Source organism: Tenrec ecaudatus, chromosome 12 (genome assembly GCF_050624435.1).
Source record: "Tenrec ecaudatus isolate mTenEca1 chromosome 12, mTenEca1.hap1, whole genome shotgun sequence".
Taxonomy (NCBI): Eukaryota; Metazoa; Chordata; class Mammalia; order Afrosoricida; family Tenrecidae; genus Tenrec; species Tenrec ecaudatus.
In genome coordinates, this window is record NC_134541.1 from 69,431,727 (window position 1) to 69,457,888 (window position 26,162).

Genomic DNA, 26,162 nt, shown 5'->3' on the forward strand with positions numbered 1-26,162 from the left:
AGCCTTGTTATCAGACAGAAATCATTGTAAAGTAAATGATGACATAGGTAGTTTGGTTAAAATATATATTGTCATTTGATCTCCCTTTTGACCCATTTCAAAGTAGTTTTACTTTAGAAAAAAAAGTGAAGGGGAAATACTTGTGAATTCAGAAATACCCAAATTAAGCCTCTGGTGAAGCCCCTCTGACTATAGACCAGGGATGTGAAGAGCCGTGGTGTCATGTTGGATGCATTCAAAAGTGGATTAATACAGATACAGTTAGGATAAGTTTTAACACCTTATCATATGGTCTCCCTTTTGATACATTTTTAAGTTGTTCTAGTTTATAATACTTTCTGCCTTTTTCAATTTAAGTTTTTCTCAGTTTTACTATGTTACTTTTTGTTTTGTGTTTTTCTGAATATGTAATCTAGGATAGGTAAATCTATAAAGACAGTAACTAGATTAATGGTTTCTTATAGGTATGGCAGTGGAGGTTTCCGGGAACAGGGGAACTAAGAGGAATGAGTACAAGAAAAAAGAAAATGTTCTAAAATTGATTGTGGTTATGATTGTACAACTCTTTTGAATATGAACTATTGAATTGTATGATATGTGAATTATGTGCCAATATAACTCTTTAAAAATACAATCAATAAACTAATACAGTAATGCCCCAAATATCTCAGAAACAACAAACAACTTCAAATAACAAGAAAAATGGAACAAACTGGCTCAACAAGTGACCGAAATACAGCATCAAAAAACTTTCTAGAGGAAGAAATACTATTGGAACTACCTAATAAAGAATTTTAAAAGCTAATGCATAAGTCATTTCAACAACTTAAGAAAGAAATGAAAGATACTATAGACATGAGGTAAAACAGACAAAACTCTAGAACAGTGGTTCTCAACCTTCTTAATGACATGACCCTTTAATACAGTTCCTCATGCTGTAGTGTCGCCTCAGCCATACAATTATTTTAATTGCTATTTCATAACTATAATTGTGCTACTGTAATGACTCAGGTGACCCTGTGAAAGGGTCATTCGACCCCCAAAGTGGTCACGACCCACAGATTGAGAACCGCTTTTCTAGAAGAATTCAGGAAAACAAAACATGACAAAGTTTTAAAATTAAAGAAAAATGATAAACTATACAAAGGTAGCAAATAGAAATCTAGAAGATTAATACTATATTTCAGATATAGATAATACATAGAATTGAATCAATGGAAGAAAAAATTAGTTGAAATTGAAGATAAATGTTTTACTATTGACCTGTTAGAGCAGCAATCAGAAAAAAAGGATAATAAGAAAACCTAAGAATTATATGTGACATTCAAGAGGAATAACTTACAAGTGATTGATTGGAATTCCAAAACAGGAAGAAACAAATATAAGCATTGAGAAATTCTTGAAGATTGTTTGAAGAAAACTTCCCTAATAGCATAAAATATGAGATATTATGCATTCAGGAAATTAATTGAACTCCAAATAGGATAGATCCCAAAGAAAATAACAAAGACATGCCATAATGAAAATTTCCCAAATGAAAGACAAAAAGGTCCTGAAAGAAGCTTGGGAATTTTTTTTTCCTTTCGTGTGACCCATGGACCATGATATGTAGCCCATCACGGTCATATGCAACAAAACAAAACAAAAACAACAGGCACAAATAAGTAGAAAACACTCAGGTCCAAAAGAACTTTCTGAAGAAGAAAAGGCTTTGGAACAACCCAATAAGAATCCAGAAGAACAAAGTGTTCTTGTGTTGAAGGAATAAATATTTTGTTCTAATAATCTGGCACTCTGAGATGCTCACCTTCTCAACACAATCGCTGAAGACAAGGCAGGTGCATAAGCACACGTGTTGAAGAAAGCTGATGATGCCCGGCTATCAAAAGATACAGCATCTAGGGTCTTAAAGACTTGAAGATAAACAAGTGGCCATCTAGCTCAGAAGCAATAAAGCCCACATGAATGAAGCACACCAGCCCGTGTGATCATGAGGTGTCAATAGGATCAGGTGTCAGGCATCAAAGACTCAGAGCAAAAAATCACGTCAATTTGAATTGGGGTGGGGTGGGTGGGTGGAGGCCCAAAGCCAATCTGTAGACAATTGGACATCCCCTTACAGGAGAGTCGTGGGGAGAAGATAGGCCAGTCAGGGTGCAGTGTCGCACCGACGAAACATACAGCTTTCCTCTGGTTCTTTAATGCTTCCTCTCCGCTACTATCATGACGCTAATTCTACCCTACAAATCTGGCTAGACCAGAGCATGTACATGGGTACAGATCAGAGCTGGAAACATAGGGAATACAGGACAGATAAACTCCTCAGGACCAATATTGAGAGTAGCCATACCAGGAAGGTCTGGGGAATGTGGGGTGGGGGGGGATAAGGAGGAATCGATCACAATGACCTACCTATAACCCCCTCCCAGGGGGATGGACAAAAGACAAGGGGGTGGGGGAGACATTTGACAGTGCAAAACATGAAAAAAAATTGTAAATTATCAAGGGTTTATGAGGCAGGGAGGGAGGGATGAGAAGGGAGGGGAAAAGTGATAAGCTGATACCAAGGGCTCAAGTAGAAAGAAATGCTTTGAAAACAATGATGGCAACATATATACAAATGTGCTTGAGACAAAGGATGTATGTATAGATTGTGATAAGAGTTGTATGAGCTTCCAATAAAATGATTTTTAAAAACAAAACAAACAAAATATATATTTGAAAATTAAAAAAATAATTCAGAAGAATGATGATTGAGTGCTTTCAATGGATGGAGAAAGAATTAAAGAGAACCATGAAAAGAATAGAAAAACTACAAATCTTACTAGAAACTTTACAAAAACAAACAACCCAACCAGAAACCTAGAAGATGAATACTAAGATAACAGAATTATAAAGTACTTCAAAAGAACAGAGCAATAGAATGGATAAAATGGAAAGGCGAATCACTGAACTTGAACATAAATCTCTTGACTCCAATATATAAAAGGAACAATCAACAAAAAGTGCAAAGGAGACTGAAGAAAGTCTAAGAATTATGTAAAACACTATTAGAGGAACAACTTATGCCTCATCGAATTCAAACAGGAAGAAACAAACAAATAAAAAAAACTCCACATAGAAAATGGTATAAACAATTTTGGAATACAACTTCCTTAACAGCATAAAAGAGAAAATTACTATCCAGGAAATGGAAAGATCCCCAGACAGGGTAGACATCAAAAGAAAACCATTGCTACATATCGTAGTCAACTTTCCAATATCCAGGATAAGGACAGACTCCTGAGAGCAGCAAGGGAAAAAAGAACTGTCCTCTACAAAGGAAAACCAATAAAAATAAGTTCAGATTTCTCAGCAGAAACCATGCAGACAAGAAGACGGTGAAGTAACATACATAAAACCTGAAAGAAGGAAAGAAAACCCACTGTGAACCAAATACTTTATATCCAATACAATTATTACTCAACTATGAAGGAGAAATAAGAGTATTTCTAGACAAGGAGAAATTAAGAAATTTGTAAAACAAGACCAAAAAGTATTACAAATACTGTTTTAAAAAATTGTTTAGTCAGATAATCAATAACAGAAAAGCCTAATATCAACTTCACACAGAAATCAACACACTTAAAACATTATTCAAAGCATCATGGGAAGAACAAACAAACCAGTAACACCACAAAAAGCAGACTTTAAAATGACTGTAACAAACTCACACTGAATATTAATAGATAAATCAGACCAATCAAAAGGCAAGTAGCACAGTGGATAGGAAAACAGGACCCAACAACACGCTGCTTACAAGAAAAACACCTGATATTCAAAGACAAAAATAGATTTAAAAAGCAAAAGGTGGAAAAAATACTATGTTCATGGAAACCCAAAAGGAGCAGGAGTGGCAATGTTAATCTCCAACTAAAATATGCTTCAAAGTAAAATCCACCAGAAGAGACAAAGAAGTATAATATTATGAACAGAGGGCCAATAGAACTAGAAGATGTAACCATAATAAACATAGATGCACATATATGTGACGAAAGATCATCCAAATAAGTTCATTGAACTCTTGTAGAACTGAAGAGAGAAATAATACTACATCATTAAAGTGGGGGAGACCTTAATACATTACTCTTGAGGAAAGGAACATCATTGGAAGGGAAACTCAATGAAGACACAGAAAAATGAAACACGATTAACCAACTTGGCCTCCTGGACATATACAGAGCACCACAGCCAGTAACAGAGCATCACACCCAGTAACAGAGCATCACACCCAGTAACAGAGCACCACACCCAGTAACAGAGCACCACAGCCAGTAACAACACAGTATGCACTCTGTAACAGCACATGTCCAGGGACAGCTGGCTTCATCAGGGAACTCTACTAAGCATTTAGAGAAGAGTTGACATCAATTCCAAGCAAATTATTCCACAAAATAGAAAAGGACAGCAAAATCCCAAACTCATTTTATGATGTGAACAAAACCCTGACAATAAATCCAGGCAAAAATCGCTTTTTGGCCTTTTGACTAAGATCAAGTGTAGTAAATCCAGGCAAAGACATTACCAAGATAGAACACTATAGATCAATATCCTTTATGAACATAGATGCAACAATTTCTCAACTAAATACTGCCAATGGAATCTAACTATATATATATATATGTATTACCCGTGATCAACTGGGATTCACATCAGTCACACAGGTGGTTCTACATTTTTTTTTAAAAAATGGTAATTCATCACATAAACAGAACAAAAGGTATGAACCATATGATCACATCAATTGATTCAGAAAAGGCATTTGACAATATCCAACACTCCTTCCTGGAGAGAAAAATAATAAATGCACTTAACGAAATAGGAATAGAAGGTAAATTTCTCAACACAAGACAGGGATGCCCCTCATCACCACTTTTATTCAAGATTGTGCTGGAGGTCTTAGCCAGAATCATTACACCACAAAGAGAAATCACAGGAATCCAAGAGACCTACATAAATGGAAGAATATTCCATGTTCATGTATTCCAAACCAAAATCCCTGCCACGGAGTCAATTCATACTCCAAGTGATCCTGTAGGACAGGGTAGAACTCCCTCCCTGGATTTCTGAGATGATAACTCTTTATGGAAGTAAAAAGCCTCCTTTTTTGACAAAGTGGTTGGTAGTTTTGAATTGTTGATCTTGTGGTTACCAGTTCAATGCATAGCCACTATGTCACCAGGGCTTCTTGTTCATGGGTAGGAAGGCTTAATATTGTCAATACTCCTCAAAGCACTCTATTAATGCAACACAATTCTGATCCAGATACTGACTTTGGTCCTTAAGAAAATGGAAAAATTAATGACTAACTTAATGAAGTGGAGAGAGAGACATAGGATAAACAAAGAACTTCTTAACAAGGAAATAAAGTAGAAGAAAACTCACTTCTCAGTCTGAAAACTTGTTACCCAAACAGAGTAGTTAAAGCTGCAAAGTGCTGTTACAATGATAGCTAAATTGATCAATGGAGCAGCAGAACAGAGAACCTAGAAATAAATCCATTCACTTACAGACAATGATCTCTGACAACAAAATGGAACAAAAACACTAAATGGGATAGACATAGTCTCTCAGCAAATAATGCTGACAAAATTGTATTTCCATCAGTAGAAGGATGAAACAGGACCCGTACCTCAGCCCATGTACAAAAATGATCTAAAGATGGATCAAAGACATAGTGTAAATCCCAGAACTGTAAAGACCATCAATGAGAAAAGAGCAACAAATCTAAGAGTTCTGATTCAGAGCCTAGGCATATAAGGAAACATACATAGTAGATGACAGAATAGATGACCAGGACTTACTCAAAATAAGACAAGGACATCAACAAACTTCATCAAAAGACTAAAAAGAACACTGAATTATACAAGTAGAAGTTGTGGAGTTGGAGAATGTTCTGTTTTGTATATTTTTGCCACAATTAGGGAAAAATTGCATAAATAACAATGACTACAAGGAAAAAGAACATGTTCTAGAATTGAATATGGTGACAATTGTACAACTCTTCTTGATATGATTGAATTATTGAATTGTATGATATGTGGATAAAGTGCTAGTAAAACAGTTTTTAAAAAGGTGAAAAGAGAGCCCATAGAATGGAAAAATTTGGGTGATGACACACGTGATAAAGGGCTATCTCTAAAATCTATAGAAAATGGCCACATTTCAATAAGAAAAAGACAACAAGCCCAATTAAAAGTGAGCCAAAAACATGAACAGTTTACCAAGGATAAGATCAAATGGTCAATAAGCGCATGAGGAAATCCCAAGATCAATAAGCACTAGAAGAATGTTAATCAAAAACAACAATGAGATAATCACCTCACCCTATGATTAATAGCAAAGTTAGAAGAAAAAAAAAAGATAAAAAGTGTTGATGAGGGTGTAGAGAAACTAGACTTCTCAGGTACTGCTGGGGGGACTACAAAATGGTATAAACACTATGGGAACTAATGTGGCACTTTCTTAAGTCATGATACGAACTTATATATTTATTCTCATGCAATTTAAGATATTATTTCCAAAAATAAAAAGATGAAAACAACCCAAATGCCGATCAATGAGTAAATAAATACATATGAACAATGTAATACAACATCAAAAAATAATGATGATGGATCTGCAAATTATCTCATAACATGGTTGAACCTACAGGATATTATGCTGAAGGAAATTATTTAATCATAAAAGAAAAAATATTGGCTGAGACTATATTATGACAAGTCAAGAAAAAGTACTTTCAGCCCAATGTCCACTTTACATCAACAATGATATATCCCTTGTTACAAGCTCTCTTCAGAATCCGCCTTGGACCTCTGGGCAGCTCCCTGTCAATGCTCTGCTGCAGCTCCCTGTCAATGCTCTGCTGCAATCATTATTGGATGAGCATAAACAAAATGTTATTTGCACATGATATCAATGGTACTGTTTTATAATTTCTACATTCTGTTGAGTCACCTTTCTTTCGAGTGAGTACACATATGGGTCTCGTCCAGCCAGCTGGCCAACTAGCTGTTTTCCAAATACCTTGGGATAGATAAGTGACTGCTTCTAGAGCTTCCTAAGCTTATTGAAACATTTCCATTGATATTCCATTAGTTCCTGGAGCCTTGTCTATGGCTAATGCTTTCAGTGCAGCTGGAACTTCCCTCGGTTACATAAGTTCTTGCTCATATGCTGCCTCTTGAAATGGGTTAAAGTCGACTAGTTCTTTATGAGGCAGTGACTCCGTGTATTCTTTCCACCTTCTTTTAACACTTCCTGAATCATTCAATATTTTGGCCACAGAATCTTTCAAGATTGCAACTGGAGGCTTGAATTTCTTGTTGAGTTCTTTCCGTTTATGATATGTTGGGCATGTTCTTCATTTTTGGTTGTCTAACTCTAGGTCTTTGCACATTTCAACATAATATTTTACTTAGTCTTCTTGAGCTGCCCTTTGAAATTTCTGTTCAGCTCTTTTACTTCATAATTTCTCTCATTGTCCTTAGCGACTCTAGATTAAGAACAAGTTTCAGAGTCTCTTCTGAGATCCACTTTGATCTCATTCCTGATGTCATCCCACAGCTCATCAGACCTGCTGTCATCAGTGCTTAATGCATCAAATCTGTTCTTGATGTATTACCAAAATTTAGATGGGGTATATTCAAGGTAGTATTTTTACCTTTGTGGACTTGTTTTAATTTACTTCAACTTCAACCTGAACTTACATATAAGCAATTGATGGTCTGTTCAAGTCTGATCCTGGCCCCATTTTAACTGCTGATATAGAGCCTCTCTATTGTCTCTTCCCACAGATGCACACATTTTGATTTCTATGTATTCCTTCTGAAGAACACGTGTTAATACCCTTTTGTGTTGTTGACAAAAGGTATTTGTGATGAAGTTATTGGTCTTACAAAATTCTATCGTGAGATCTCCAGCTTCATTTCTATCACTAAGATCATATTTTCCAACTGTGCCTTCCTCTCTGCTCCCAACTTTTTGCATTCCATTTCATTTTTAACTTCCAAATTTTCCTCAATTCTGACTTTGTACATTGGAATTTCCAATTATTAGCTGATGTTTGTAGCAGTGCCTTCTCATTTTGAGTAGTACCCCATTAGCAAGTGAAGGCCCCAAAGACTTTACTCCTGCAGGCTTTGCGCCATCCATGTCATTATGATCGACTCGACTTTGAGAAGGCAGCTCTTCCTCTGTCCTATTTTTAGTGCCTTCCAACCTAAGATATCTACTTGTGTTTTACTGACCGTTCAAAGGCATTTTTGACCACATGAATCATAACAAAGTATGGAGAGTCTTGAAAAGAATGGAAATTCTAGAATACTACATTGTGCATATATGGATCCTAGTTGTGGATCAAGAGGCAGTTGTGAGAACAGAGCAAGGGCTTACTGCTTGGTTTAAATCAGGAAAGGTATGTTTCAGGGTTGTATCTTCTCACCATATTTATTCAATCTGTATGCTGACCAAATAATCAAATATGGAAGCTGGATTATATAAAGAAGAATGTGGTATCAGGATTGAAGAAAGGCTTATTAAAACCCATTATGTCAGATGATACAAACTTGCTTGCTGACAGTGAGGTGGACTTAAAGATAAAAAGATTGATGAAGATCAAAGATTGCAGCCTTCAGTATGGATTACAACTCAATGTGAACGAAAAAAATTCGTTACAACTGGACCAATGGGTAACATTATGCTAAATGGAGAAAAAAAATTCTCTCTTACTTGGATCTACAATCAATGCTCATTATGTCAGTTGGGTATACTAAAGAAATAAATTCATGGAAACTCATATGTACATAAGAAAGAGCTTTATATACAAGGGCAATTGAACACTGAGAAAACATCCCAGCCCAGTCCAAATCAAGTCCATAAGTCCGATATTGACCTATATGTCCGATACCAATCTCTTCAGACTCACAAAACAGTCCTCTTCAGACTCACAAAACACATGCAATGACACTGAATACAGGAAGCTCACAGCCCAATGGGTGGAAAGTCTTGTGGATCCAGTGGCAGTGGAAATATCTCAGTGTTGGCAGGGGTCTCCACGTGGCTCCTTCAGCTCCAGGGCTCTAGCGTAGCTCCATGTGTCTTAATAGCAATGTCTTGCATGGAGTGAGCATGTGTCCCGCCTCCAACCAACTCTTTATCTCCTGAGAGCAGTGGTTCTCAACCTTCCTAATGCCACGACCCTTTAATACAGTTCCTCATGTTGTCGTGACCCCCAACCATAACATTATTTCCATTGCTACTTCATAACTATAATTTTGCTACTGTTATAAATCATAATGTAAATATGATATGCAGGATTTATTGTCATTGCTATAAATTGAACATAATTAAAGCATAGTGATTAATCACAAAACAATATGTAACTATATCTTGTTAAATATGTATTTCTAATTACAAGTACACTTTGTCTTTGAAGCATGGTGTAGCATGCCCAGTACTTGTATGTCGGCGTATCTGCATTTGGGTTGGACCCACCTGGAGATGGATAGAGGAGTGGTGTCTTGGATCCTAAGACCATTGGATATATGTGTTTCCTGATGGTCTTATGTGACTTCCAAAGGGGTTGTGACCCACCGGTTGAGAACCGCTGCCTTAGAGTATCCAAATGAGGTCATCAAGCTGTGACCTGATTAACAGGCTAAACTCCACCCCCTCACTCTTAAGTCTCAAACTGACAACAGATTATGTAACTACCACACTCATGGAAGCAGCAGTCAACAGATCAAATGACACATTGCATTGGTTAAATCTTCTGAAGAAGACCTTTTTAGTGTTGAAAAGCTAGGATGTTACTTTGAGGACTAAGGCCCGTCTGACCTACGCCATGGTATTTTCACTCACTCATATGCATGTGAAAGTTGGATACTGAAAACAGAACACTGAAAAAATAGCAATACATTTTAACGATGGTGCTGGTGAAGAATATTGAAAGTAACATACATTGTCAGAAGAACAAATAGGTCTGGAAGAAGTAAAGCCAGAATGTTCCTTTGATTAAGGGTAGCGAGATGTCGTCTCTCATACTATGGACATATTATCAGGCGAGACCAACAGGAGACCCTGAACAAGGACATTGTGCGTGGTAAAGTGGAGGGGAGCGAATAAGAGGAAGATTTTCAATGAGATGGACTGACACAGTGGCTACAACAATGGGCTCAAAAATAAGAACAATTGTAAGAAAGGTGCAGGCCTGGGCAGTGTTTTATTCTGTTGTATGAATGGATACCAGTTTGACAACAATAACATGTATTAACTGTGGTGAAGAGAGAGAAGGTATACAAAGTGGGGGAGGTCAGTACAAAATGATCAAGGCTAACAAGACACTGGGAGGAGCGAGAACAGGGTTAAAGGCAACAAAGGTAAAATAATACTATATACGTGATCTTGAAATAACAATAATCACGGTAATCTACAAGTAGGTACATACATAGACATTCAGAGACGAATGGACCATGTGCACCTAGCCTCCTCAATACTGAGCCCAGAACTAGATGCTGCCGCTACCACTGATCACCATTCTATGAAGAATCACAAAAAGAGAGAGATCCTGGATGAAATGAGAGAAATGTGGAATAGAACTTTAAATCATAACAAAGATCAGACTCACTGGTCTTAGAGAAACTCACGGAATACCCAAGACTCTGGCACTTAGCCACCCTTCCAGCCTGAGACTGATCTCACGCGTGTCTCAGCAGTCTGGCAAACATAAGCAATACGATTAGGAAGGCACTCGCTCCTCAGAATGATCAGCCAGACAACATGGAAAGGGGAGCATTGAAAGGATAAAACTAGGAAGGCTGGAAAGGATAGGAAAGAAGAAAAAACGGAAATGATAAGCAATAGGGAGGAAGTGGAAAGAGTACTATCACATTGTAGGTATTATGATCAATTTACAAAATAAAATGTGTATGAATTGTTGAATGGAAAACCAATTTGCTTTGGAAACTTTTACCCTGTGGTAGTTATATAATTGTCAATTTAAGGATTAGGAATACAGGGGTGGAGTCTAGCCTGTCAGTCAGGTCATAGACATTGAGGCTTCTATGTGGGCATAGCCTTCCCCTAAGGATTCTGGGAATTCTGGTATTTCCCCCTTGGAGGTGAGAGACTCTCTGCTCACACCCTGGGAGACATAACAGTTGACAAGACACATGGACCCACCCTGATGCAGCCCTGGGTGCTGGAGAAGCCATGCAGAGATCCCAGCACTGAGATGTTTCCAGTGCCACTGGATCCAAAGACTTTCTACCCACTGGCCTGTGATCTTCTACATTCGGCGTCATTGCATGTGTGTTTCGTGAGTCTGAAGAGGACTTTATAGATTGGTATTGGACATATGAGCTAATATCAGATTTATGGACTTGATCTGGACTGGGCTGGGATATTTTCTCAATGTTCAATTGCTCTTGTATATGAACCCCTCTTATACACATGTGTGTCCATGGATTTGTTTCTCTAGTTCTATCTAGACTAATGCACACAAAAATCAAAATGAAAAATCTATCTACTGACCTACTTCTCTATCTATCTATCTATCTATCTATCTATCTATCTATCTATCTATCTATCATCTATATTAGCAGTTGAATGCTCTAAGGATTGATGGTCAGATCTAATTATACCTGGGGTAGCCAGGAGGGTATATGTGTATGGCAGGGGCAGCTTGTCAGCAGCCAATAGCAGCAGCAGCAGCAGCAACAACAACAAAATGGGAATAAAAATATAACAATAACTACACCATAGGGTAATAATGAGAATTAAATTTAATGAAGGGTTCTCAAGAACAATCGATTTTGGAATCTGAGGGTCTTAGGTCTTTTACTGATTATGAGACCTTAAGCAATGTACACCATTGCTGAACTTTGGCGTCCTCATTTACAGCACGACGTTATGACAGAGACTCCCTCATCGTCTTGCACTGAGGATTCCGTGAGATGTAGCTAAAAAGCTAAGCACACGACCTGGCACTCAGGAAGATATTAGTTACAGGCAGTGTAGCTGCAGAGAAAGGGTGGCATTGGAGTCCCGCCTCTGCCAGGCAGTAGCTGTGTGATCTCAAGCTAGAATTTCACCTTTCGTCTCAATTTCCTTATGTGCCTTGTGGGGTTGCAAAAAAAAAAAAAAAAGGATTAATTAAGATAGTACATGTAAAGAGTTTCTAAAGACACCTGGCACCTCCATAATTGTTCATTATTTTTACTTTTGATTATTCTTACTTATTAACTCTTCCTTGGATTTTCTGCTCCTGTCTGGGCAAGGGGAGGGCAGGATTGGGTGTTCTCTGAATGGGCTGCCCCCAGGTCCCTGTGCTCAGAGTCGGCCCCTTCATGCTCCTCCTTGTCCATAGCCTTGGGCCTCGGACCATGCTACCTTAGAGCCATCGGTAGGATAAAGGGGGCAGAGGGACCTGAGGGTCCCTGTTTGGGACCTGGCTTTGCGGTCAGGCAGTGATAATCTGTCCCCTGAGCCACTTGAGAGTCTCATTAAAACATGCCCCATAAATGTTAAAAATTTTACACATAAAAAATTCCATGCATGAAACTGAAACCATAAGTTTTATGGCCTCGGTTTGAAATCTTGCATAATATATAAACCCTTGGCCCTGAACTAGGGGCTTGTAAATCAAATTTTATAAAACAAAAAGCTTCTGCCTTTCAAAGGGGTTGGGGAACTTGTAAATTTCACAAACTTTACCAACCACCAGGCAGAGCATGCTGGACCCACGGAGGCCATGGAGGCCAGGTAAGAACTAGTCCCAGGGAGACCAGGGTGAGTGCAAAGACTGGAGTAGATGGTATGAAGGACAGAGGCGATCTTTTCCCAGGGGAGCCAACCAGGGCCAGTGTCGAATAGTCCTTGTGAAGCTGTTACACACAGCACTGAGATGGGACGGATGAGGGGGCAGAGAGAGTGTGAGTACCAGGAGGAGGCGGACCAGTGATACAATTTTTCAATAAGGGCTTGGGTGCGTCCCGGAAGAAGAGAGGTGGTATAAGGTAAAGAAAGAAGCATAACCCAGGAGTCAGGTGACCTGGGTTCTGGTCTTGACAAGTCCTTTCCTCCTTTTGCATATCAGCTCCCCCATCTACAAAATGAGGGGCGGGACTGACTTCATTCATCAAAAATCAAAAATGGTTGCCATGGAGTCGACCCTGACTCACAGTAATCCCGTGTGGGTCACACTAGACTGTGCTCCAGACGGGTTTCAATGGCTGCAGTTTTGTTAACAAAACTTTCCCTAAGGCGGACTCCAACCTCTGCCTTTCTCTTCGCAGCAGCGTGGGCTCAATATTTGCACTCTGCGGGGCTCCCGTTTCTTCTGACGGCTGCCTTCCCACGCTCTCCGGCCCAGGACCTTTCGGAGAGATGCCCTGGTGGTGCAGTGGCTAAGCACTCTCTGCTGATGAAGTGGTCCGTGGCCCCACGGGAGAAAAACCTGGAGATGGTCTCTCATAGACAGTTACATCCTGGAAAAACCCATGGGGCTGCTCTGCTCTGCACGCTGCGGTGCAGCAGACAGCTTCCTTTGCTTCTCCAGCAGAGGCGCTGTGAGAGCAGCTGAGCACGCAGAGCAGAGCCGCTTCCTCTGGAATCCCAGTAGTGTGAGCATCTTTGAGGCAGCTCCAGGAGAGGGTAGTCACTTACTCTCATGGGAATTTGTCTAGAAGCAGGGACCTGGGCCGGATGACAGAGCTATGTTCTGGAAGGGAGGAGAGTGACAAGCTGCGTCTCTGAATGGTTGGTTTGGAAGGGTGGGGGCTGCTGGTGGTGGTGGTCAGGGTTTACTGGGCTTGGAAGAAAGCAGAACCAGAGTGAGGCTCTACCTGGGGCCTGGGGATGGGATCTACTAAGTGGCAGAGTTTGGGGGGATCCAAGTGCCCTCCTGACAGTCTCATCTATGAAAGTCAATATTCAAGGGCAAAGGAAAGCCACCCTGACACACACATATATAAAAAATAAATCTCTCAATTATCTCAGCTCATTTGCTTGGGGTCTCTCATTTTATGTCCCTGCTCGGTTACGCAGTATATCTGTCCGGGTAAAGAGTTACAGTCCGTTGGGCTACGTGTATGGGGTTGTAAAAAATACAGATGCCAAATTAACTGACTGTGGCACTCAGCAGCTGATTGAGCTGATAATGACGCGATCTGACCTTTTTCTAATTTCTAATTATGTGTCTCTCAGCTGTGCTGGCGACACGATTCTTGTTCTAATGATGGTTCCTGTGGCTGGCCTCTTAATCCCGCCTCCCATCACAAGGAGAGAAGTAGGGAGCTGGCAGAGGGCGCTGCTTGACACCCCAAATAAAGTTTCTGCGTATGAGGCCACATCTCTTTGAGGGGCCCTGGAGGTGCTGCTTCAGCTTGTGGATGCCGAGCATTTTTAAGGTCATTTCCACAGGCCATCTCTTTTTTGATTCTTATTATTACAATCACATTAGAGAGGTATGATTAGATCTGCAGATGACGAACCTGAACTTCAAAGGCATAAGGCATCAAAGACATAGATAATCAGTAGGGTAGCCAGGTTCGGAGTTTTCTACGCGCTCTTTCAGAATATTTCCGTGTATGGCTCAGTCCACCTCGGCTACGTGGATCAGGTGCGTGAAGAGCAGGGCTCGGGGGTGTCCATTCTCCAGGCTGCAGAGTCAATCTTGTGTACAACAGAGCAAAACTCTGCCTGGCCCAGTGCCGTCTTACAATTGCTCTGAAGTCGATGATTTTGTACGGCCTGTGAATGGTCTCAGAAATAACCAAAGGACTCTTAGCAGGACAAAGGGTCCCCATCCCTGAGAGGATGGTACGTCCAGGATGCCACTCTCCCAGCTGGATCATGCCAGCAGGACCCCTCCCAGCTCAGCACACGAGCCGAAGACCAGGGAACGCCAGTGTCTTGGGCTTTGAGGAGAACCTGTACATCTGCAACCTCCGTGGCTTCAGGTCAGGCTTGCCACATAGCAGAGACTCAAGTCTTGTGGACTGAATGGGGACTAGTCTTTGAGCTAAAAAGAATCCGGAGAGCTCCTCGAAGCGTGAAGGGAAAACACAGCTGCCCACCTTTGGCCATTTCTCTAGGCTCGACTACAACAGGGCCCTGCCCTTCTGCGGTGGGCCGTTTACAGTTTGTCTGGCAACGAAGGGTAAGAGCTTTATTTCCCTTAGACAACCAGCCCCTACGTGGCACAAATAATTAAGCCCCGGACTACTACCTGAAAGGTTGGCGGTTTATCCTACCCAGAGGTTCCTCAGAAATAAGGCCCTGTGATCTGCTTCCAAAAGTCACCCGTATGGGATCCTTCTCCTCTGCACACATGGGGTTGCCATGAGAGGGAATCGATGTGACTAACAACGCACATTCCCCTTAAGGAGGTTTCGATTCTTTCCTGTTACTCCATCTGACTTTAGGCATTGGCTCACCGACCCACAGTTGTTTCTTGCGAGTGGAAGGTGAGGTAGCTGCCTCCTGCCTTGGCTGCTGTGGGTCTCCACTCCATAGACCTGCTTTATACCTTCGTTCTTCCATCATCATCATCATCATCCAAAAGGCTGGCCAGGGGCAGACTAGCATGCATTTCACATCAGACCAGTGGGACAACTTGCCTGGGGTGAGTTTTTCCAATGGATGGGGAGTTGGGAGCAGCGAAGGCCTGAGAGACAGTAGGAACCCTTCAGGGGGCCCTGCAGGGAGGAGGGAGGACCCGGGGGTGAGTGAGCAGCGGAAGCTGGAACTTTCAGCTTCTCTGAGAGCATTTATCCCCTTGCTGAGCCCTGCTCCCTCTCTGGAAACACCAGCACCATGTAACACGTCACACATTTCCAGACCAGTGTGGGCTCTCCCAGTAGATCTTATGAACTCGTTAGAGTGCCATGCGCAACTGTTGAGAGCAGCAGTAGGGTGGGTAGTGCATCAACCAGAACAACCCCAGAGTCACTGGCACCCGTTCTACAGGTGTGGGGTATCTCTCTCTCTCTGTGTACTTTCATTCTGGAACCATGCTTGGTTTTCTAGTTTTCCTTCCCTTTGGGGAGTAGGTATAAGCTAAACCAAATCCTGGAAACGAGAGGTCAACATCTGAATCAGTGTATTCGCGCGCGTGTGTGTAGGGGGGTGACTTCTGCAGAATTTTCAGATTCGCTGTGCATGATCTGGTTAGTCTATCCACGGACAATCAAGAATCGTGGTTCATAATTCCAGGATGACTCTTTCCAGCATGAATGGACACAGAAGCTGCTCTATCACTCCTCTGTCTGAGTTCTGAGGGATAGATGAAACTTTTAGATGCCATCTTTCTCATTGGTTATCAAACCCAACTGATGATGGAAATTGTCCTGGAAACTAAAGAAATGCAGGTTCACAGGCGCAATTTAGTTTATTACATCCCAATTTCCAGATGGTGGAGGCCAAGAGTATGCGCTCTATAAATCTGAAGTGATGGTCTGGATGTCAAATGAGGCTTGCAACCCCCTCTCCCCCCAAAATAGATAGGACCTTTTCCAGGCAGCTTTCCTACATGACTGTATCTCTGAGTCTCTGTCTGAGTGGCCTTGACACTGCCCATCATTAATTCCTCTCGGGGCAGCTCCAAACTGGAAACACATGTGCCAGGACTCCAGCCCTGAGAAGCACCCCAGACATTCTGGCTTTTATGACCCTCCCCTTCCCTAAAGAGTCTTGGTGGCACAGTGTGTTAAGCATTTGGCTTCTAGCCAATAATCTAGTGGCCTGAACTCATGACTTCCTCTGTGGGCGACCGATGTGGCCATCTGTCTCTAGGAAGATGACCACCTTGGAAAACCTGTGGAGCAGTTCTCCTCTGCCATATAGGGTCACCATCAATTGATGGGAGCAGGTTTGTCTTCTCTGTGCGGGCTTGGTGTGAGTGCTGTAAGAGGGTAGGGATGCCACTCAGAGAGGGGAGCACTTCTGCATGGAACAGTAATCTTAGGGAACTCAGAGATGGTTCTCAGCTTCCAGAACCTAGAATCTAGTGCATCTAGTGCCTGCCACACAATGCTCCCTCACAGTATGTTATTAAATGAACTAATGAACATAGACAGCATTTCTATGGCAACAGGAAAGAATGAGTGGGTAGGAAGCCAACACGGCTTTCGGAGGGTCTTTACCAGATTGTCCAGTTCTGGGTCATCGCTGAAGAAGGGCTTGTGCCCCTGCTCCTGCTGGTGAACAAAGTTCTCGATGTCCACATCAAAGCTGGCGGAGGTGATGCATTCCGAGCCCTGCGTGGCCTGTTCGCACTTCTCAAACAGCAACGTCAGGAGAGGGAAAAGAGGGTGCCTGCGGGGACAGCAAGAGCTCACACATGTGCACACAGAGGTCGACTGCTGGTTGGAGTCCCCTGCCCACCTTCCTGTGACGTCTCCAAAGGCCCCACTGCTTGAAAAGTCTCTTGGTCTTGGTGGGTAACCTAAATGGCAAAAGTTCATGCCCTGCCCTGCGTTCCCTGGCACGAGGCTCCAGTATCCTGATTCCTGGGGTCCCAGAAGGCTTCAAGTCCCACCCATGGGCATCTCTCTCTTTATATATATATATACACACACATTGCCCCTTTACATATGCTGAATTTTGAGATACAATAATTCACACATGCTATGGAAATAAAGACATCTTTAAAGGATGTTACTTTGAGGACTAAGAAGCACCTAGCCTAAGCCATCGTCTTTAAAATCTACTCATATACATGCAAAAGTTGGACACTGAATAAGAAATACTGTATACAAATCAATGCATTTGACTTGGGGTGCTGGCGGAAAGCAATGAAAATATCATGAACTGTCAAAAGAACAAACACATCCGCCTTGGAAGAAGTCCAGCCAGAAGGCTACTGAGATGCCAGGACAGTGGGACTTCATCTCATGTGCTTTGGACATGTTGTCAGGAGAGAGCAGTCCCTGGGAAAGAATGCCATGCTTGGTCAAGGAGAGGGACAGCAGAGAAGAGGAAGACCCTTGACAAGATGGAGACAGTGGCTGCAACAATAGGTTCAAACATAGAACCACTTGCGAGGATGGCACAGGACCACATGGCATTATGTGTCGGAACTGACTTGACACACCTAACAGCAACAACCAAACAGAAATAAATGTGCTATGCACATAAGCGTAGCCACAGGTAGCATGTATGGATTTGACAAGTGACTATTTTGCGAGAACGCTCCTTTGGGCCTGGTAAGCTGGGAAAGCTGGATGGATATGGGGAGGGAATGATGGGCAACCATTTCTGGTTGAGGTCACCCCAGGGAGGAAATGTGGGACGTGTCCAGAGAAATCCTGGGCATGAATACCAGAGGGCGTCCCAGACCCATTGCTGGCTGCCCGGAGTCAACTGAGGGCAGAGTCTGTGCGTGTCTCTGTCTCTGCGCAGCATATACAGGGTGTGCACGTATGACCACGATGCTTGTCCACATGCTGTAAGCACACGTCTCCACTTGTCCTGCATCTTTTGGCAGGGTCCATGTCGGCCGGGCACCCCAATTACCTGTGTTAATGTATTCCTGCCATATTTCCTCATTACCTGTCCAGCACAACTGTAATTAAATGACGATTTGCATGGTGACTTGCTCACTGTTTTTCGAGAAGGATCCTTGTATCCCTAGGTCCTTGTCCAAGCATGCTTATGGCAGTACTGGATAAGCAGTTGGTGAGTAACTAACTGAGTCAGAGGCCATGCGTGGGAACGCGTCCACAGGAGCAGGTGTGTGTGTGTGTGTGTGTGTGTGTCTATAATGTATCTGTGTATCTACTTGAGCTGAAGGACGTACCTAAACAGCTCTGTGGGTCTGATCTTGGGCATGGCCAATCTGGAAAGCAGCTCTGATTCCCCAGTTATGCTGCTAAGCACCCGGAGTTTTCGTCAGCTGCCTTTCCTATGACACCTCGAACTACGCGAGGGCAGAAGCCAAGCCCGCTTTATTCACCACTGCATGCGCACACCCCGCAGACTACGTGGATCTTGACAAGTACTCATTGAATGCATGCCACCTATGGGATGCTTATGTGCATGTGTGGGTAGCTACAGGATTTATTTCCATAGCATGTGTGAATGACGACATCTCAGAGTTCAGCGTGTCTGCATGGATGCGTATGGACTAAAGGCGCTGGACTCTGGAGAGCTTATGTGCACGTGCGGGTGGATACCTATTGTATTTCTTTCCATAGCATGTGTGAATTACTATATCTCAAAGTTCAGCATGTCTGCATGGATGCGTATGGACTAAAGGCGCTGGACTCTGAGGAGCTCTGTTCCCTTCCAGTGGGGTTCCAAAACACAGCCGCATTCAAAACCCATCTGCACATGCCTCTGTTTTCTTTCTTCAGTCTCCTGGGGCTCTCAAACTGGCTCCATTTTTTTTTAAAGGCAAGTTCTTCTGAGTAAAAGATGAAGGAGAATGTGTCCCAGTGCCCAGACCTTTTTATTGTGCAGAACTTTCTTCAACGGTGGAAATGTTCTATAATCTCTGCTGCCCAGTAGGCTAGCCATTCAGCAGCCCTGGTCATTGAGCGTTTGAAACGCGGCTGTTAGGACTAAAACGAAATCTTGAGTAAGTTTCATTTCCATCGGTTCCGGTGTCTAGTGGTTACCACACTGGGCAGTGCAGGGCGTCTTGAAGAGAAGACAGACCATGGTTTCCTTTGCAGCGCACTGGGATTGAATGCACTGAGAGAGGGGCTGACCGCCTAGTCAACGGGTATTGTACACCATAGGGGAACCCATTAACAGCCCGTCCCAGCCTGCGATTCTAGTAGTTCCAGGCAGAGAGACAGACAGTGTCTTGTTCTATCAACACTCACAGACATCCCTCACTGGTCTTTCTAATTGGACTGAGGTCCCTGGGAGGTACAAATGGTTTGCACTTGACTCCTAACTGAAAGGTTGATGGTTTGACCTTACCTAGCAGTACTATGGAAGAAAGATTACAGACAAGAAACCCCTATGGAACAGTTTGGCCCTGTAACATATCGGGTTGCCATGGGTTGGAATTGACTCGATGACAACAGATTTATTTTATGTTTCGTTTAAAGCAAACAAACAAAAACAGGCTCAGTGACAGGGAAACCCCCAACCCATTACCATCTAGCTGATTCCAACTCATTGCGACCCTAGAGGTCTAAGGACTAGTGTCTCATAAGGTTTCGAAGCCTATACATCTTAACGAAGCAGACTCTCACAGAGAGTGGATTTGAACCACCACACTGTTGGTGAGCACCAAGTGTCATGGTGGGTAAGAGGAGAGAAGGTCCTGCTTCAGAGGAGGGGCTTGGTCTGCCAGAACCTGCTCTGGAGATGGTCTCTTTAACCTTTGAGTTGGGTCTAACACATAGAGTTGGCACCAGTGCTATAGGCCGAGCGCACAGGGAAAAAGGGGGTGTGGGTCTGGGGAGAGCCCGCCTGCAGCCCCACTAGGAAGCTGGTTGAGAAAGCAATGGGTTCGCTTAGTTATCTGGCTGAAGACAGAGAGAAAAGCAGGTGAAGGGGCTAAACTCCAGTGTAAGTCTTCCTCTGCAGTCACTAATGCCGCAGCATATTATGGTCTAATCTAAACTGATCCCAGTTTAATGCAAGCTTCTCCAGGCCCTGAGTGGAATACCAAAGAAAGCCTCAGTGGCTGTAATTTAAGCAGAGCCCTGCAGTGGCTTAGCTAAGGGACATGAAAGGCAAATTCCAGGCGGTGTTATGAATTATTGTGCCTTATGAACCTTCCTACTCTCAACAGATGCCTGCTGCCATTTAAACAGCCACTAGATCAATTAGGAATGAAAGGCACAAATCGACTCTGTACAAGGGCACTAAATTACCAGGAACTAATAATCTGTAGCATCGTGCCAGGTGGTGGGAGTGAAGTCCTGAGCCCCCAGCCCCCCTGCAGCAGCACACTCACTGCACGGTCCTCTCTCACAAGCAGCGGTCAGCTGCTGAAGGGAGAGAGAATGCCCGGCTTGCGTGCGCCTATGTGGGCGCCTTGGTCAAGTAGATGCAGCCAAGGGGAGTTAGGGAGTGAGTCTTGTCTGTGGGGTTTCATTTAGGTTTTTATTGTGTACACACACACACACACACACCATGTGGTATGTGTGAGTATGTATGCATGCCTGGGCTGCGTGTATGTACTTTGGGAACAGATTTTGCATGCTGTGAATACAGTGCCTATGTCCTATACTGTATGCAGCATGGGTGCATATGTGCATGTTATGTGTGGGGGCTGTATGTTCTGTGTACATAGTACAGGTGATGTACGCATGGTGGAGAAGAGGGATGTGTGGTGACCGAGCCCCCGAGGCCCTTACTACTAGAACTAGGGTGGGGGTGAGGAAAGAAAGGTTGTCTTCTCCACTGTGCTCTGTGTCCCCAAGGGAAGAAGTTTTCCTGAGGGTGGTCAGGAAAGGCCTCTCTGGGGGGTAACATTTAAGTTAAGCCTTGAATGATGTGAAGGTAGCTTTGCAGAGAGCAGAGGGCTGGATGGTCCAAGAACAAGAAAAGCAATAACACAGCACCTGAGATAGGAATGAATTTGACACGGTTTCAGGAATAAAATCCAGGCAGGTGTAGGTGGACCAAATTAGGCGGCAGGGCCGTGGAGAAAGAGGAGGATGAAGAGGCAAGCAGAGGGCACATTATACGGCGCTGACAACGCTGGTCTGAGGAGGGGTGGCCAGCATCGCTACTTTTCATGGGCACATAACCTTCCGGGCAGAGCCACGCACATGGGTCATCTCACAACCTCTCGGATCGCTCTGGCTGTCAGCTCTCTCCAGACTAGGTGGTAGTGACCCTTAGCTGGAGGTGGCTGTTTCCTGATCTCTCTCAGCAGAGAGAAGCATGCTTTCTGTTCTCCCCACTAAGATCCCTAAGGGCCCATGGAAGACGGGCAGGGGTAGCCTAGACGTGGGCAGTCAGCCCCCTTGGACATCCCTCCCCAGGAGCCTGAGCACTGCAGAATAGGGCTGGGAGACCAGTGTTATGTACCGTCAGCTCCTCAATCCTCCCTTCTTATGGCCCCACTCCTGATTCTGGTTCTTCCCGCCCAACCCCAGGTCTGTCTCCCTGAGCTGAGGTGGCCCTGGGTGTACACACATCCTTTCTGAACCCAGTCAGGTTACTAGTGCTGTTTTGGCTCTCCTCTGTTGCCTTTGAATCCCTCCACAAAACCACACTGGTGCCCAACCCTGAAGATGGAGGCTGCCGATATTCTGTGCACCTCTTGGGAAACAGACTCAGTTGTCCAGAGCTTCAGATGGATTTTATGGATGCAATCAATCTTTGCTAAGCGATTCCCAGCCCCAATCTGGGAAAATCAGGTGCCCCTTGCCTAGCCTACACCTGTCTAAGGGTTGACTTACAAGTTCTAAGCCACCCTCCAACATTACTACAGAAGGCTAGCAGAGGCTGGCAGCCACCCACACAGTATTCTTGAAGCATGCTGAGCTTCGGGTTTAGGGCCAGAGTAGGGCAGGGACACCTTAGTTCTCATGGCTGAATCAAGGAAGGGGGCTCCAGTTAGGTGTGAGAAGTTGGCTCCCCTTGAGCCTCAGTTTGTTCAACTACAACACCTGGGTCTCTTCCCCACCACCTGGGTCTCTTCCACTGTGGATGAGTTCCACGTGGGTAGAAGGCAGTTGTAAGTAGGAATGTGGAGATTTGGCCCCAGTGCCAGAAGGCATTGAACAAGACATAAAAGATGACCATTAGGCTTTATTTCCTAAGAGGCCAGGACATTTGACTCCCATAAGACCTCACCCTTCACCTTCCCTCTACTTTCCTTCTCTATTCTCCCTCTACACAGCCTCCCACCTGCCCCTCTCTACCCCCCAATCTCTCTTAAGCCGTTCAAAATTTGGAGGAAATAAATCTCACACACTAATTCAGCGAGAGTTTGAGCCTCGTCAGTGCAGAACAAATAAAAGGAGTGAACTGGCATGACATTTTACTGCAGAAGAGAGGTCGTTCCCAGCCACTAATAAAAAGGATTTGACACAGACTAATAAAGAGAAATGAATTTCTCTAATGGCCTAATTTAGCACATTCAGCACTGTGCCTCCGCCTGGGTGCTGGAGGGTGGGGGCAGCACCACCAGGAGCAGGGAGAGAGGTAGGGAGGGAGGAGAGACCACAGGAGAGGGCTTGGGAGTCAAGGAGAGAAGAGGATCTCAAATAACCTTTTTATTATCTCTTTTTTTTCCTTTTCTGAGTCACCCACCCCATCCCCCCTCAGCCCCCCCTCTCTCCCTGGGAGCATCTGAACTCAAATCAAGCTCAAGATATGCAGCTTCCTTTAACGATCCGCAGAAAGGAAGACCTCCTCTCAGCAGAATTGCAGTCTTGCGCTAGCTTAAGAAGGTGATTAAACCGGATGTGTTGATTTCTACAGGGGTTTAACTATCGTGTGGTTTAATTACTTCTGACATTTCTGCCTTTGTGTTTTTTACATCTTACCCCGATTCACTGGCCTAGAATGCCCAGTGTGGAGCCAGGGGATATGGGGCTGGCACCCTACGGGAGGACAGCGAGGACCAGAGATCAAGAGAACCGCTTACAGGGGTGATCACCACGCTGCTCTAGCAGCAGAGAGACTGAGACTCCTATTTCAAGAGCCAGTTGTCTTTTCCTTCGGAGCAAAGAAATCCCAAAGTCCACCTCTACTGGGGCTCCGAGAGAAGCCTGAGGCAGGCCAGGGCAGGTTCCACGAAGCACATTTTATTCCACCCTACCTCAAGGCATATACTCCTAACATAACCTGGTCACATCCCTGAACATTTCCTGAGAGCTCCTGGAGTGGAAAACCACTATCTCCTGGTCACTTTTAGAACCGAGAAATCATCATCTCTGCTTAAAATTCCCTATATGGCGGAAGCTCGTGGCCTTGTAGTAAAGATTGTTAGACTGCTTCCATCGCCCTTCCTCCAGGGGCGTAAGTTAATTTTGGGGGGTGGGTGGTGGGGATGGATCTGGCTTAGGGTAGAAACAGAAACAGAGAAGCAGTATGAGAGGGATTCAAAAGTTTTGGGGGATATTTCATTACTTCTTTTGCTTTTAGTTTCTTTTCTTTGTGTTTTAATACATCATTTTATTAGGGGCTCTTATAACAAACCTTACAGCAAGTGTATCAAGCCCATTTGTACATACCATATATACTTGAGTATAAACCGACCTGAATATCAGCCAAGGCACCTAATTTTACCACAAAAACTGCATTAAAAAATGTGCTGAAAAACTTGGCTTATCCATGTGTCTACAGTGTATTAGCATTATCTTTTCCAAAACATTTCCTTTATAATTGGCCCTTGGTTCCATTACTTCTTTTTCCCCCTTTTCTTTTAATCAATTATTTTATTGGGGGCCTTTACAGCTCTTATAACAATCCATACATTCATTGTATCGAGTACATTTGTACATATGTTGCCATCATCTTTTTCAAAACACTTTTCTACGTGAGCCCTTGGTTTCATTATTTCTTAATTCCATTTTTCCACAAGAGTTTTGAAGCTTCCTTGTATTTAAGGGCCATGATACAGACAGAAAAACAGTTGGAGAAAATGCCAAGAAAGAGAGCTTTAGAGAGACAAAGTGACAGAGAACAAGAGAAAGAGTGTCAGAGACAAAGAGTGAGGTAGAGACCGATTCATCGAAGGGAACAGAGCACGTCAAGGAGAGAAGGTGGAGAGAAGGATGGCCCAGGCCAAGGGAGAGTTGAGTTTCTTTCTGCCTGATAAACTCAGTGATTCATAGTCATGTCACTCCATTGCTTCTGAATCTCTCAGCCATCCTTCCTTTGCGACCTTGGCCAGAGTGCAGACCTTAATCATGGGATCAGTCAAGTGTGTGGCAGCCGGCTTGCGCCGGCCACCTCCTCTCCTTGTGATTAAGCCTTGGGCGGGCAGGGTTCGCTTGCCCTTTGCTTCGCAGGCGGTGGAGGTAGGCTCAGGGAGCCCGTAGCTGTAGCTGAGCCCACTCTTTTCTGCAGCCACTGCTGCTGCTTCTAAGGAAAGCACAAGCTCTGGGCTTGTCCTAGCTAGAACCGGGACCGGTGACCCAGGGAGTGGAACCCAGGGAGTGGAACGCGTGGCGGCAGAGCAAATAAACACATTGGCACCGACCAATCATGTATGAAGGCTGAGACCCGTGAGTGGTTCAGATGGTGCCGTCCTTGGCTGCTAAGCAAAGGTTGGAGGCCCGAGCCCACCCAGAGTTACCACCAAAAGGAAAGGCCTGGCTCTTTACTTCCAAACCAGGCAGCCTTCGGAAAAGCTGAGGAGCAGGTTTTCCCGGTACAATGAGGTCTCCAGAGACATTTCTGTGACACACTGGGGTCACGGGACACATTAAATAAGGCCATGATGGCCTTCTCTGAACCACCATGGAAAATGCTTTGGGGGTTTCCCTTGGCTTCACGCACTGCTTGAGGGGGGATGCTTGAAGATGTGACAAAGGCTCAGGCTTTGGACTCAGACTCTCTGTGGCTTTGCACAGGTTTCTGAATGCCTCTGAGCCTCAGTTTCTTCTTTTATAAAAGAGTGATAGCACCTACCATGAAGGTGACTCCAAGGAATAAATGACAAAGAATGTAGAGTGTTGGGGACTTAGTAAGCTGTCCATTAATGTTGGTTCCATTTCCCTGGAAGGATGTGTGGGCACCTTTTTTATTCAGAGAAACAACACTACCGTCTACTCCAATACATTTATATTCCCATCTCAACGGACTCATTTGGCAGGAAAAACCCATCCTCATGCCAATTCAAATAAAGAAAGGAGTGGGAGAAACAGTTTACAATTTATCAGAACTCAGAGCCTCATTTTTAAACCAAAAAAGCACTGCCAACAACAAAAAATTTTATTTCCCTTATGACACTTATTAGATTTATTATTTCGTTATTATTACAAACTCTACTTCTCTGTGAACATATCTGTCTTCCTCACTACATGGTGAGCTCCTCCAGTCAGTGGCCTTGTCTTATTCCTGAATTCCCAAAGGTCAAGCACAGTAGGCAACACATCAAAACAAACAAACAAAAACCCAAACAACTCACTGCCACTGAGTCAATTCCAACCCATAGCGACCCTATAGGGCAAGGGTACAACTAACTGCCCTGTGAG

General features: G+C 43.6%; 1 protein-coding gene across 2 annotated transcripts in view; it reads right to left on the minus strand.

Annotated features, from left to right (window-relative positions):
• PKNOX2 (PBX/knotted 1 homeobox 2) overlaps positions 1–26,162 on the minus strand; it is a 428,541-nt gene that overhangs the window by 65,172 nt on the left and 337,207 nt on the right. For both annotated transcript variants that reach the window (XM_075564126.1, XM_075564127.1), the window contains one exon: positions 17,184–17,355. In XM_075564126.1, the coding sequence (XP_075420241.1) occupies positions 17,184–17,355 (172 nt within the window). The remainder of the gene's footprint in view (positions 1–17,183; positions 17,356–26,162) is intronic.